The sequence below is a fragment of the Oncorhynchus tshawytscha genome, linkage group LG09 (genome assembly GCF_018296145.1).
Source record: "Oncorhynchus tshawytscha isolate Ot180627B linkage group LG09, Otsh_v2.0, whole genome shotgun sequence".
NCBI lineage: Eukaryota > Metazoa > Chordata > Actinopteri > Salmoniformes > Salmonidae > Oncorhynchus > Oncorhynchus tshawytscha.
Window position 1 is genome coordinate 20,347,359 of NC_056437.1, and position 14,187 is coordinate 20,361,545.

At 41.4% G+C, this 14,187-nt stretch overlaps 1 protein-coding gene across 2 annotated transcripts in view; it reads left to right on the forward strand.

Annotated features, from left to right (window-relative positions):
- The first annotated feature begins 234 nt into the window (after positions 1-234).
- Positions 235-14,187, forward strand: part of LOC121847147 (netrin receptor unc-5 homolog) — a 222,457-nt gene continuing 208,504 nt past the window's right edge. The window contains exons 1-2 of one of the 2 annotated variants that reach the window (XM_042326671.1): positions 235-416; positions 572-796. In XM_042326671.1, coding sequence (XP_042182605.1) covers positions 676-796 — 121 coding nt within the window. In that variant the 5' untranslated portion in view covers positions 235-416; positions 572-675. Of the gene's footprint in view, positions 797-14,187 lie in introns of both variants that reach the window. The other variant, XM_042326670.1, reaches the window with a different exon arrangement.

Genomic DNA, 14,187 nt, shown 5'->3' on the forward strand with positions numbered 1-14,187 from the left:
ACATGTTGTCAACAATCCTTTGATTCTAAGCCAAGTCAGCCTGTTTTGCCCCAAAGTTGCACACAGATCAGTTGTGTTGCTATAACAACTCAGCCGTCTATAGTCCATCAATATCATCCATTCCGAAGCGCCAGGCCGGGTTTTGATATGGCATCCACAGACAGGAGTCCGTTGTATTTGGATTGGTTGAAGCGGCAGAGTATAGAGACGGAGCCTTCTCTGATTAAAGTCGATCAGTGCGCTAGACTCGGTACTGAGGTTGCACACTCTGGCTTGATGGAGTGAGGAGCGCGGTAGAGCCAGTTACGGAGGACTTTTGTGAATTTTCAGATTCGGAACATGAACTACATATCAAAAAGACATCGGCCCATAGATTCAGCTAGACCAGTTCAATATTAAAGTGAACAGAGCAAACGGTAATTTCAGAGGTTTTCATGCATACCTTCATATAAAGCCAATGTAATATATCTGTCGTATTTCAAAACTGTTTCACCGAAGTCCTGGAATTTGTTGATTCTCTATCAATTTTCCTCACTCTTTCTACCTTCCCTTTCTATTCATTACATTTGAGGCTCCGAAAGCTTCCATTGCCTCTGCTACAAGGACTGTGGTGATTTGGAACGGCATTTGATAGCTACTGGACTTGATTCATCGCGGAGTTTTTGACTCCTCGTCATGGGGTACAGTGGACAAACTGCTAGAAGTGGAAGAAGAGGAGTCGCGGGATACTTATTGAAGATGATCACCATATTTTTGTTTTTTCTAATTGCCCTCGTGGATATCGGAGCTTCTCAAGGTAAACTATCGAATTTATAGCCATACCTGCATGCAGAAAAATGCTCGAGCTGAGTGTTCGAGTGTTGTCCGGATGGCCAGTTGTGCTGCCTATGCCATCAAAAAGTAGATCATTTGTAGGCTGGATTTTCGCAACAAAAAAATCATATTTAGCCTACATCAAGATAAATGGTCTACACTTGCCACTTTATGCCCTCGACGAAAAAAGCCTAGAGTCGCAAATAGTTTGGAATGGAAAAATGTAGCTAAAATGTCATGTCTATGATGGCACACCATACGCACTGGGCTATTCCCCCCCATTACTCTTGTAGACTACTGTAATGAGGTGGATATCAACGTTTTTAACATGTGTTAGGCTATGCATTAAAATGACACAGCTTCAATGAAGCATTAGTTTGGTGTAAACAGAAACATAGTCTTGGTTGACCATACCCATTTTTGCTCAGTTTTGTTGTTGTTTTATTATGAAAGACTGGGAAGCTTAAGCTACACCTGAGTCATATCGTCACAATCTTTTTCTTTATTTTTCCCTGTCTCTCTCTCTCTTGCTCTCAATTCAATTCAAGGGGAATGGGAAACATATGTTTACATTGCCAAAGCAAGTGACATAGATAATAAACAAAAGTGAAATAAACAATAAAAAATGTACAGTAAACATTACACTCACAAACGTTCCAAAAGAATAAAGACATTACAAATGTCATATTATGTCTATACACAGTGTTGTAATGATGTGCAAATAGCTGAAGTACAAAAGGGAAAATAAATGAACATAAATATAGGTTGTATTTACAGTGGTGTTTGTTCTTCACTGATTGCCCTTGTGGCAACAGGTCACATATCTTGCTGCTGTGTTTGCACATTGTGGATATGGGAGTTTATCAAAATTGGATTTGTTTTTCGAATTATTTGTGGGTCTGTGTAATCTAAAGGAAATATGTGTCTCTAATATGGTCATACATTTGGCAAGAGTTTAGGAAGTGCAGCTCAGTTTCCACCTCATTATGTGGGCAGTGTGCACATAGCTTGTCTTCTCTTGAAAGCCAGGTCTGCCTTCGGCGGCCTTTCTTAATAGCAAGGCTATGCTCACTGAGTCTGTACATAATCAAATATTTTCTTAATTTTGGGTCAGTCACAGTGGTCAGGTATTCTGCCACTGGGTACTGTCTGTTCAGGGCCAAATCGCATTCTAGTTTGCACAATTTTTTTTGTAAATTCTTTCCAATGTGTCAAGTAATTATCTTTTTGTTTTCTCATGATTTGGTTGGGTCTAATTGAGTTGCTGTCCTGGGGCTCTGTGGGGTGTGTTTGTGTTTGTGAACAGAGCCCCAGGACCAGTTTGCTTAGGGGACTCTTCTCCAGGTTCATCTCTCTGTAGGTGATGGCTTTGTTATGGAAGGTTTGGGAACCGCTTCCTTTTTAGGGGGTTCTAGAATTTAACGGCTCTTTTCTGGATTTGGATAATTAGTGGGTATCGGCCTAATTCTGCTCTGCATGCATTATTTGGTGTTTTACGTTGTACACTGAGGATATTTTTTGCAGAATTCTGCATGCTGAGTCTCAATTTGGTGTTTATCCCATTTCTCTCTCCCTCTCTCTCGCTCCCCCCCCCTCTCTCTCTCTCTCTCACACACACTGTGATTTCAACCCTGTGTGAGGATCACAGTGCGCTGGTCGGGATATCTTTTATATGAGACTTTATAAAAAAAGACTTATCTGATAGTGAAGCTTCTCTGGCTGCCATCTTATATTGTATGCTTAATACAGCAATTGAACATATTTTGATTTAACTTACTTATTACTCTAACCCCATCAGCAAAGATTCAGTTTAATAACTGCCTGTGGGGGCTTATCTTTTGTCATACGCTTTACCCACATGTATCATATTGTTGCTACAATGGGTTAGATCAGTCTTATCATTGGATTTTAATGCACTCATAGACTTTTATACTGAAGTATATAGTTGTGACATATGATGTTGCCTCCTATTGTTGTGGATTTTCATCACCTTTCATTTCCGTCTCCCTCCTCCCTCCCTCCCTCCCTCCCTCCCTCCCTCCCTCCCTCCCTCCCTCCCTCCCTCCCTCCCTCCCTCCCTCCCTCCCTCCCTCCCTCCCTCCCTCCCTCCCTCCCTCCCTCCCTCCCTCCCTCCCTCCCTCCCTCCCTCCCTCCCTCCCTCCCTCCCTCCTTTTTAGAGGATGGTGAAGTTCGGGGTTATAGATCACTGCCTCATCCATCAGGAGAGTTGCTCCTCGCATCTGTTGTCCTTGGTTATTCACCTGCTGTTATCTGAACAGTGGTACAATGCTGAGGCTAGAGTCATCGGACAACAATAGTACTGGAAGGCATTATTGGTTTAATATACATTTCAGATTTTTTTGTGTCGGCCTGTATCATTCTTCATTCTTTTAATGCCGTCTGACATTTTATTACAGTATTAGGAACAGAGACAGATGTATATTAAACTATGTTTTCTTTTTAAGGTGTTATCACACAGTAAATAGCAGTGTAGAACACCCAAACCCATTTACCAAATCGACTCCCTACATAGCTGGATTGTCTGTCAAACAAAAGAGGGTATAAAACTATTCCCTAGGGTGCATTGAATGTGCATTCCTGTATGTGTGTGTTTTTTTCCTCAGGAGGCAGGTGGGTGGCCTCTTTCCTATCGTGCATGTACTATGTGAAAATCCAAAACACATCCATGCACACATAATGTAAGTAATGGTGTGAGGATTTTTCACATTTTCTGAGTCAGAACTCAGGGCTTTAGTAACACAGACCCAGCTGGAGGAGGAAGGATACATTTTTTTCCCTGAGTGGTTTGGAAGTCACTCTTTCGCCCTTCATGCTCTGGCTCATTCCAAGAGTAGCCTGCCATTTCAAATTGCAGACCCAACACCATCATTTCAGATGATCCATACAGTGAAAATCAACCCACATTCAGTCAGTCCTGGCCCCAGCTCCAACCCAAGCCCCAGCTTCCAGACCCATCTTCAGCTCCCAGCAGCTACCAGCCCCAGACCTAGCCCCAGCTCTCAGCCTCAACCCAATACCCAGCCCTGTGTCCCAGCCCCGGGATCACAGTCTCCTACATAGTTAATGAGGAATGAGCAAAGGAGAAAACGAAGGATGAAATACAGTGCAGCTCTGATTTCTGAAGGGCAGGGCTAGGATGACATAATGGTCATTCCAGAACCCCGGAGAGGCCTGTCTCATTGACTGGAGTGGGAACACAAACCAGGTCGTTCCCTGTACATTAAGAAGTCAATAAGCCAGGAGAACATTGTTTGGGGCTAATTAATGGCCCTGCCTTTTTTGGACACTGATGAGTTGCCTGTGCACATTTCCAAATCACTGGAGAGTCTCTTCAGCTCAGAAAGACTCACCCGTTTGGTGATTACAGTGTCTCACTTACCCAGACACACCTGTTCTGCTCTGCACAGCAGTATCCTGGTGCTTTTCTCTTTTAGATAGTGAGGAGTGTAAGGAAGCCACGGGTATTTTTTGAAAGATATAGTTGATAGTATGGGACAGACTCTCGGGATGGTAGCTCCTCATGGTGAATTTAAACGGGCTTTTCTTCTTATTAGTCTATGTTTGAACCTGTACTCTTGACAAGGTAATCCACCTAGCTTGATTCCAGCAGAGAGAAAGCGTGATAGAGAGAGAAAAAGAGAGAGTAGACTGGATCTTCCGTTTGGAAGGGCTCCCACTCCCTCTACTCCCAGCTGGCCAGCTATCACTCTGGGACTGTTTGAATATGCAGATGAGCTGAGGATGAGCGAGAAGAGGCAGTTGAAGAGAGGGTTTATCTTGGATCGTTCTCCAAACAGTGCATAGCTAAATCAATGTATAGGCCTATTTCAAATACATCCCAGCACATACACCCTGCTGTCACTAAGGTATGGAATTACACAATTATATAGAACCAAAAGTCAAATGTGTTAACAAGATTTAACTATATTATTACTTAAATTAAAGGCCTATTAGATACATAAGATAATTTATAACGAAGAGCAGTGTGACGCCAGCTTAGCCTCTCTGTCCTTTTCAGACACTGTGCATAGGCAATGATCCTCACTGTGCTTCTCCACATGTAGCTCTCCACATGTAGCAGTTCCGGTGACATGCATTGAAAGATGCATCTTTCTCATGTCTTTTTTTTTCAAAATGACTATGAATGAACTTATTTTCAAATAATTGTCAACATATAACATCACATTAAGGTGTGGGACATTCGCTGTGTTACAGAGAAGAATAGCAGGTCTATTTTGCTCCAGAGAAGTAGCTCATTGTTCCCTTGTTGACGCAGACGTTAGACTAGCTTCTAACTAACGTTAGCTAGCTCTCAAGTTAGCCAGATTTCCTTAGCAGCTTGTAGACAGCCCACAGCCCTTGCGGCTAGGACCACGGATTGTCCGGGGAGTGTGACTGTTTGAATCCCTGATTTTTGTTGTGGTTTCCATCTGCCCTGTGACCTATCCTTTCTGGAACTGCGTGGAGTAAAAGTGTAGCCTACGTTGCTACCATGACAAAGACCAAAGCTGGTGGGAGTACTTTTGAGGACAGTAGTGTCTCTATCACAGGTGAAGGATATTTTAAACAAAAAGAGTTCGACAAGCAGTTGTTACAACAACAAGAAAATAGCATCAAGTCCAAATACTGGTGGAGTCAACTAATAAAAGAATGGACGATCTGACCAGAGAGGTCCAGGACTTGAAGAACAATTTACAGTTCTCCCAGGGTCAGCTCGATTTGTTTAAACAGGAGAACAGCAAGATGACAACAATCTGTAATTCATTGAGAGAGGACATCAGTTCTGGATGTGAATCTATGATAACAATGATGGAGAAATCAGATTATCTCGAGGGACCAACATTGGTGTGGAAGGAATTGCAGAATCTCCACATGAAACCTGGACGCAGTCTGAGGACAAAGAGAGGGAAATGATCATTGAGAAACTGAAGATGGGCCACATGAAGATTGAGGTGGAGTACGACTACAGGATTGGAAAACCCACCACCAGCCCAAGTAGATAGGTCCAGGCAGATAGTGGTCAAGTTCCTGAGGTTCAAGGACAAACTATGGGTTCGTAGCTTCAACCCCACAGCACACACACACACACCAACTGATTGATGGGCTGCTGAATAATGTTTTTTTTGTTGTTGCTTTGTTTCTTCTTTTCCATATTATGTCTAGCACTGAGAAGCTACCCAGGAAAGGCCTACAAATAGCCCATATCAATGAAGCCCCCCAGTGTCTGGTCTGGAGCACTTCAGCTCTGCTGGTCGGCTACTATGTAGCAACCTAGCAAGTGCCAAAAGCCCTGGTCTCCCCTCGAACGCCTATTTCTATTATGATCGCCAGAACAACCCCCCCAAAATGTAAGGCCATTTAGGGATTTAAAGTATGTTTACTATGATCAAGTTCAATCCCCACCAATGTTCCTTCTAAACTGCGGACGGCCAAGTGCAGCTCCTGGAACAGGCCCACACAGAAGAATTGCCAGCTTTGCGCAGAGGTGCACGAGATTGAACTTCAATCAAATTTACACTGGCTTTAAACATATACAATTTTCTCTTAACTGTGGAAAGTGATATTGAATCAACACAATAACAGTCTTGTTCAATGCAGATAAGCACATCTAACTGCGGTGGGGATTTTGTTTTAGGTTGAGAAGCATATCGGAGTAGTCTTGTTCTATTTCACCAGCGTTTTTTCCATCACCCTCCGTTGAAGAGTAACCTAGAATGCCTATTTTGGATTACAGAGCAGAGCCGCGTGTAGCCACGTGTGCTCATTTGTTGATATTCTTTGCTAGTTAGTGAGTTACTAGTTTGGTTATAGCAATGGGGATTGACTGCTTCCTACAAGAGCACAAAATGTGTACTTCTAACTGTCTTTGAAAAGAGAGTCATGTAAAGAGGTTTTTTTATCTTAAAGGGGCAGTGTCCTATTTTGAGACTGGCTTGAAGGCAGAGGTTAGCATCCATTTTTTTGTATGATTCTCTGTATGGTAATAATAATGATAGCAATGAATTAAATGTTGTTAAGTGGTTTCAATAATGCAATTTTCGGTCAGCTATTTGGCCAATTGTGTTACAGATCATTTATTATATTTATAAAGATATTTTTTTTAAAGTCTCATGGAATGTATACCTATATTGAACACCACATATTGGCTATTGTAGGCAATGTCATAGAAGTCAACATCTAAATCCATGTGGAAATGTTATGGCATTTGCTCCATTGGTTTTGTTGATAGGCCACTCCGATGGGCCTACATTATACTCAAATAGCCACAAATGTCTATTGGTCACTGTCTGAAATTGTAACTTAAATGCCCAGTGCAGTCCAAAACGTGATTTTTCTTTGTTTTAAATATATATTTCCAAACTATTAGGTTGGAATAATACTGTGAAACTGTGAAAATGATGATAATGCCCTTTTAGTGTAAGAGCTGTTTGAAAAGACCGCCTGACATTTCAGCCTGTTTTGGTGGTAGGGAATTTTAGCCCTCCATGGTGATGTCACCATGTGGTAAATTAGTTAAAAGACCAATAAGAAAGAGTTCCAAACCTCTCAGCCAAGTGGGGAGAGCTTTCCCTTCCCAACTCAGACCACTCCCAGACAGTCCTAGCAATATTTTTGCTTGAGAAATTGCTCTTTGCTAAGAAGCTATTTTTGTTTATTTTTGACCATTTGAAGTGAAAACGATCACAGTGATCACTAAGGTGGTTCAAGACCTGAAATTTGCTCAGTGCCCAAAACATTTGAGAGGAACATTGATCCCCAGATTGAATTATTTTAAAGTTTGTTAGAAATAGAGATATTTATTTAAATAGTGATCTACTTTCTACTTTCTTGGGGACCTGAATATTGACTGATTTTCATCAAGCTGTCCGCTCTAGAGGTGGCTTCTCACCTGTAATCTTGTTCAGGTTATTAATCAACCTACCAGGTTGTTTACAAACACTACAGTAACTACACTGAGTATACTAAACATTAGGAACACCTTCCTAATATTTCTGAAATGTCTTACAAGGACAACATTGCCTGTCTTTCTACACTGTTCTTTTTCTACAAGGTGTCGAAAATGTTCCACAAGGATGCTGGCCCATGTTGACTCCAATGCTTCCAACAGTTGTGTCAAGTTGGCTGGATGTCCTTTGGGTGGTGGACGATTATTGATACACACAGGAAACTGTTGAGCATCAAAAACCCAGCAGCATTGCAGTTCTTGACACAAATCAGTGTCCTTGGCACCTACTGTACTACCATACCCCATTCAAAGGCACTTAAATCTTTTGTCTTGCCCATTCACCCTCTGAATGGCACAGATATACAATCCATGTCTCAATTGTCTAAAGGCTTAAATAATCTCCCCATTATCTACACTGATTGAAGTGGATTTAACATGTAACATCAATAAGGGATCATAGCTTCCACCGGGATTCACCTGGTCAGTATATGCGGGTGTTTTTTAATGTTTTGTACACTCAGTGTATATCATTCACATTTATTGATCACATTTTTACTAATACTGTAGAGCTTTGTTCTAACGCTGTATCCGTACCCATTGGATGCAGTGACTATCCAGGGAAGCCAAGGTTCCAAAAGCTGGGCCTAAAATTGTGTATAAGAGATCATACAAAATAATTAGCTGTGAATCTTATGTGGATGATGTAAAAAATATTTGTTGGTCTGATGGGATTAATAAGGACCATCCAAATGCTGCTTTTGATTATTTTATGAAGTTGCTTCTTCCAATTATTGATAAACATGCACCAGTAAAGAAACTGACTGTTAGGACTGTTAAGGCTCCATTGATTGATGAGGAATTGAAAAACTGTATGGTTGAAAGAGATGTAGCAAAAGGAGTGGCTTATAAGTCTGGCTGCACGTCTGACTGGCTGACTTACTGAAAATGTTGAAATTATGCGACTAAACTCAACCAAAAGAAGAAGAAACTTTGTTATGGAGCCAAGATTTATAAAGAATGACAAAAAAACACTTTGGAGTACTTTAAATTAAATTATGGTCAGAAAGACAAATTCAACTCCATCTTTCATCGAATCAGATGGCTTATTCATCACAAGACCATTTGATGTTGCCAACTATTTTAATGATTACTTCATTGGCAAAGTGGGCAAACTAAGGGCAGGAAATGCCAACAATAGTGAGCCATCGTAGTCATGCATAAAAAAAACAAATAATGAAAGAAAAGCATTGTAAGTTAGAATTTTGTCAAGAGAGTGTGGGAGAGGTGGAAAAAATATTGTTATTGATCAATAATGACAAACCTCCTGGTATTGACAACTTAGATGGAAAGCTACTGAGGATGGTATCTGACTCTATAGCCATTCCTTTCTGTCATATATTTAATCTGAGCCTAGAGGAAAGTGTTGCTAACAGCCTGCTGCCAGCTCTTAGCAAACTGTTGTAAAAATATATGTTTGACCAAATACAATGCTATTTGTCTGTAAACAAATTAACAACAGACTTGCCGGATGCTAATAGAGAAGGCCACTCAACATACGTACGGCTCCTATCAGTCTATTGGTTGAAATAAATTGATAATAAGAAGATTGTGGGAGCTGTACTATTTCAGTGTCTTTGATATTATTGACCATAACCTTTTGTTGAAAAAACGTATGTGTTATGGCCTTTCAACCTCTGCCTTATTGTGGTTTCAGAGCTATCTATCTAATATAACACAGAGGGTTTTCCTTAATGTAAGTTTATCTAATGTTAAACATTTAAAGTGTGGTATACCACAGGGCAGAACTTTTGGCCCTCTACTCTTTTTCTATTTTTACCAATCACCTGCCACTGGTATTAAACAAAGCCTGTGTGTCCATGCATGGTGATGATTTGACCCTATACGCTTCAGCAACCACAGCTAGTGAAATCACTGCAACATTAAACAAAGAGTTGCAGTCAGGTATAGAATGGGATGGCAAGTAATAAACTGGTCCTGAACATCTCTAAAACTATGAGCATTGTATTTGGTCCAAATCATTCCCTAAGTTCTAGACCTCAGCTGAATCTAGTAATGAATGGTGTGGCTGTTGAGCAAGTTGATGAGACTCAATACTTGGTGTTACCTTGGTGTTACATTCCAAATTGTTTGCATAGTAAACTTACAGACAGCAATGACAAAGGCTTGGGTGGTACCAGTGGAGGCTCCTCAGAGAAGGAAGGGGAGGACCATCTTCCTCAGTGAATTTTATAAAAATAAAAATAGTGAAACATTAAAAAGGTGATCAATTTTAGATAAAACTATACTAAATATATTCACGTCAACAAATAACATTGTTTGCAATTAAGGTCTACAGTGGAATCAACAGAACTCTGTAGAGTAGCACCATTGTGTAGCCGGAGGACAGCTCATTTCCGTCCTCCTCTGGGTACATTGACTTCAATACAAAACCTAGGAGGCTCGTGGTTCTCACCCCCTTCCATAGACGTACACAGTAATTATGACTCCTTCTGGAGGATGTTCTCCAAACTATAAAAGCTCTTGCACCATGAACTGACATGTTGTCCACCCGATTAAAGGACAAGAGAATTCATCTAGTACTGAAAGCATAAGCTTCAGCTAGTTAGCACTGCAGTGCATAAAATATGGTGAGTAGTTGACTAAAAGAGAGATAAAAACAATAGTTGAACAGTTTTGACCAAATTAATTTATTCGAAAATGAGAGAGAAGAGAGAGAGAGAGAGAGAGAGATACAGTTGAAGTCGGAAGTTTGCATACACTTAGGTTGGAGTCATTAAAACTTGTTTTTCAACGACTCCACAAATTTCTTGTTAATTAACAAACCATAGTTTTGGCAAGTCGGTTAGGACATCTACATTGTGCATGACACAAGTCATTTATCCAACAATTGTTTACAGACAGATTATTTCACTTATAATTTACTGAATCACAATTCCAGTGGGTCAGAAGTTTACATACACTAAGTTGACTGTGCCTTTAAACAACTTGGAAAATTCCAGAAAATGATGTAATGGCTTTAGAAGCTTCTGTTAGAAGCTTGCTAATTGATATAATTTGAGTCAATTGGAGGTGTACCTGTGGTTGTATTTCAAGGCCTACCTTCAAACTTAGTGCCTCTTTGCTGGACATCATGGGAAAATCAAAAGAAATCAGCGAAGACCTCAGAAAACAAATTGTAGTCCTCCACAAGTCTGGTTCATCCTTGGGAGCAATTTCCAAACGCCTGAAGATACCACGTTCATCTGTACAAACAATAGTACGCAAGTATAAACACCATGGGACCACACAGACGTCATACCGCTCAGGAGGGAGACGTGTTCTGTCTCCTAGAGATGAAAGTACTTTGATGCGAAAGGTGCAAATCAATCCCAGAACAGCAAAGGACCTTGTGAAGATGCTGGAGGAAACAGGTACAAAAGTATCTATATCCACAGTAAAACGAGTCTGTATTGACATAACCTGAAAGGCCGCTAAGCAAGGAAGAAGCCACTGCTCCAAAACCACCCTAAAAAAGCCAGACTACGGTTTTCAACTGCACATGGGGACAAAGATCGTACTTTTAGGAGAAATTTCCTCTGGTCTGATGAAGCAAAAATATAACTTTTTGGCCACAATAACTATCGTTATGTTTTGGAGGAAAAATGGAGAGGCTTGCAAGCAGAAGAACACCATCCCAACCGTGAAGCACGGGGTTGGCAGCATCATGTTGTGGGGGTGCTTTGCTGCAGGAGGGACTGGTGCACTTCACAAAATAGATGGCATCATGAGGGAGGAAAATTATGTGGATATATTGCAGCAACATCTCAACACATCAGTCAGGAAGTTAAAGCTTGGTCGCAAATGGCTCTTCCAAATGGACAATGACTCCAAGCATTCTTCCTAAATTGTGGCAAAATGGCTTAAGGACAACAAAGTCAAGATATTGGATTGGCCATCGCAAAGCCCTGACCTCCTACAGAACATTTTTTGGGCGGAACTGAAAAAGCGAGTGCGAGCAAAGAGGCCTACAAACCTGACTCAGTTACACCCGCTCTGTCAGGAGGAATGGGCCAAAATTCACCCAACTTATTGTGGGAATTATGCTTAAGGCAACCCGAAACATTTGACCCCTAGTTAAACAATTTAAAGGCAATGCTACCAAATACTAATTGAGTGTATGTATTCTTCTGACCCACTGGGAATGTGAATAAATAAATAAAAGCTGAAATAAATTATTTCTCTACTTTTATTCTGACATTTCACATTCTTAAAATAAAGTGGTGATCCTAACTGACCTAAAACGGAATTTTTACTCTGATTAAATGTCAGGAATTGTGAAAAACTGAGTTTAAATGTATTTGGCTAAGGTGTATGTAAACTTCCTACTATATTCGTATGTAAACTGTAGCTATATTTTATTTTATTTTTAACTTTCACTTATTTAGCTAGAAAATGCAGCCAGCTAGCAAGTTTAGCCTACTCAAACACCCGGCTCAAACAGAAAGGGATGCTATGTCACCTAGCTGGCTATGGCTGTCCAACACTGGAACTATTCCAAGTCAAGGTAAGCTTTTGGTTTTATTAATTTATTGCCACCGGGGCCCGCCGGTGTAACTACTAAACTGCTTGCTAACTGTACACTGTACTGCATGATTGTAGCGGTTTTAGTAGTTCTAGTAGCTATGATGACTTGATGTTAGCTAATATAGTGACAACGGTGTAGGCTGTGTGTAGCGGTTAGCATTCATGATATGAAGGTTTGGCTTGGAAAGGTTATTTCGCCTAGTCACAGCCAGCTGATGTGTTGTGCACTGAAGTCCACAATCGAAGAGAAAGGGTGAGAGGAGGACAGTTCGTAGATGCGAGAAGGAATTATACAACGATTTAACTGCTATGATAGTGAACTGCTTTTGCCTGTGATCAGTGGTGTATTCAGTCTGCCGATTCTGTTGAAAAGTTGAGCCAGTCACCTGTTTGTTTGTAAATAGCACAACAGGAGAAAGCTGGAGGTGGTGAGTCCATTGCGTTCTATATCTATCGGCGAGTCTCTATTGCGCAACGCGCATGAGGTGACAAAGTTACACTGTATGCAATTCACTACTAAATGTTTGCCATCAGATGTCTTAAAATGTCTTTCTGCCGTGTTTGAGATGTCCAAGAGCTCTGGATGAGCTGCCATTTTTTCTCTACTGGCGTCTTTTCCTTTCTTCGTACTCTCCCCCTATGCTTCTACTTCCGGCGCCGACAGAGATGGCCGCCTCGCTTCGCGTTCCTAGGAAACTATGCAGTTTTTTGTTTTTTTACATGTTATTTCTTACACTAGTACCCCAGGTCATCTTAGGTTTATTTACATACAGCCAAGAAGAACTACTGAATATAAGATCAGCGTCAACTCACCATCAGTTCGACCAAGAATATGTTTTTCGCGATGCGGATCCTGTGTTCTGCCTTACAACCAGTGTAACCGAGTGGATCACATGCAGCGACCAAAAAAAAAAACGACTCAGAAAAAGAGGGAAACGAAGCGGTCTTCTGGTCAGACTCCGGAGACGGGCACATCGTGCACCACTCCCTAGCATTCTTCTTGCCAATGTCCAGTCTCTTGACAACAAGGTTGATGAAATCCGAGCAAGGGTAGCATTCCAGAGGGACATCAGAGACTGTAACGTTCTTTGCTTCACGGAAACATGGCTAACTGGAGAGACGCAATCCGAAGCGGTGCAGCCAACGGGTTTCTCCACGCATCGCGCCGACAGAAACAAACATCTTTCTGGTAAGAAGACGGGCGGGGGCGTATGTCTTATGGCCAACGTGACATGGTGTGATGAAAGAAACATACAGGAACTCAAATCCTTCTGTTCACCTGATTTAGAATTCCTCACAATCAAATGTAGACCGCATTATCTACCAAGAGAATTCTCTTCGATTATAATCACAGCCGTATATATCCCCCCAAGCAGACACATCGATGGCTCTGAACGAACTTTATTTAACTCTCTGCAAACTGGAAACGATTTATCCGGAGGCTGCATTCATTGTAGCTGGGGATTTTAACAAGGCTAATCTGAAAACAAGACTCCCTAAATTTTATCAGCATATCGATTGCGCAACCAGGGGTGGAAAGACCCTGGATCATTGTTACTCTAACTTCCGCGACGCATATAAGGCCCTGCCCCGCCCTCCTTTCGGAAAAGCTGACCACGACTCCATTTTGTTGATCCCTGCCTACAGACAGAAACTAAAACAAGAAGCTCCCACGCTGAGGTCTGTCCAACGCTGGTCTGACCAAGCTGACTCCACACTCCAAGACTGCTTCCATCACGTGGACTGGGAGATGTTTCGTATTGCGTCAGACAACAACATTGACGAATACGCTGATACGGTGTGCGAGTTCATTAGAACGTGCG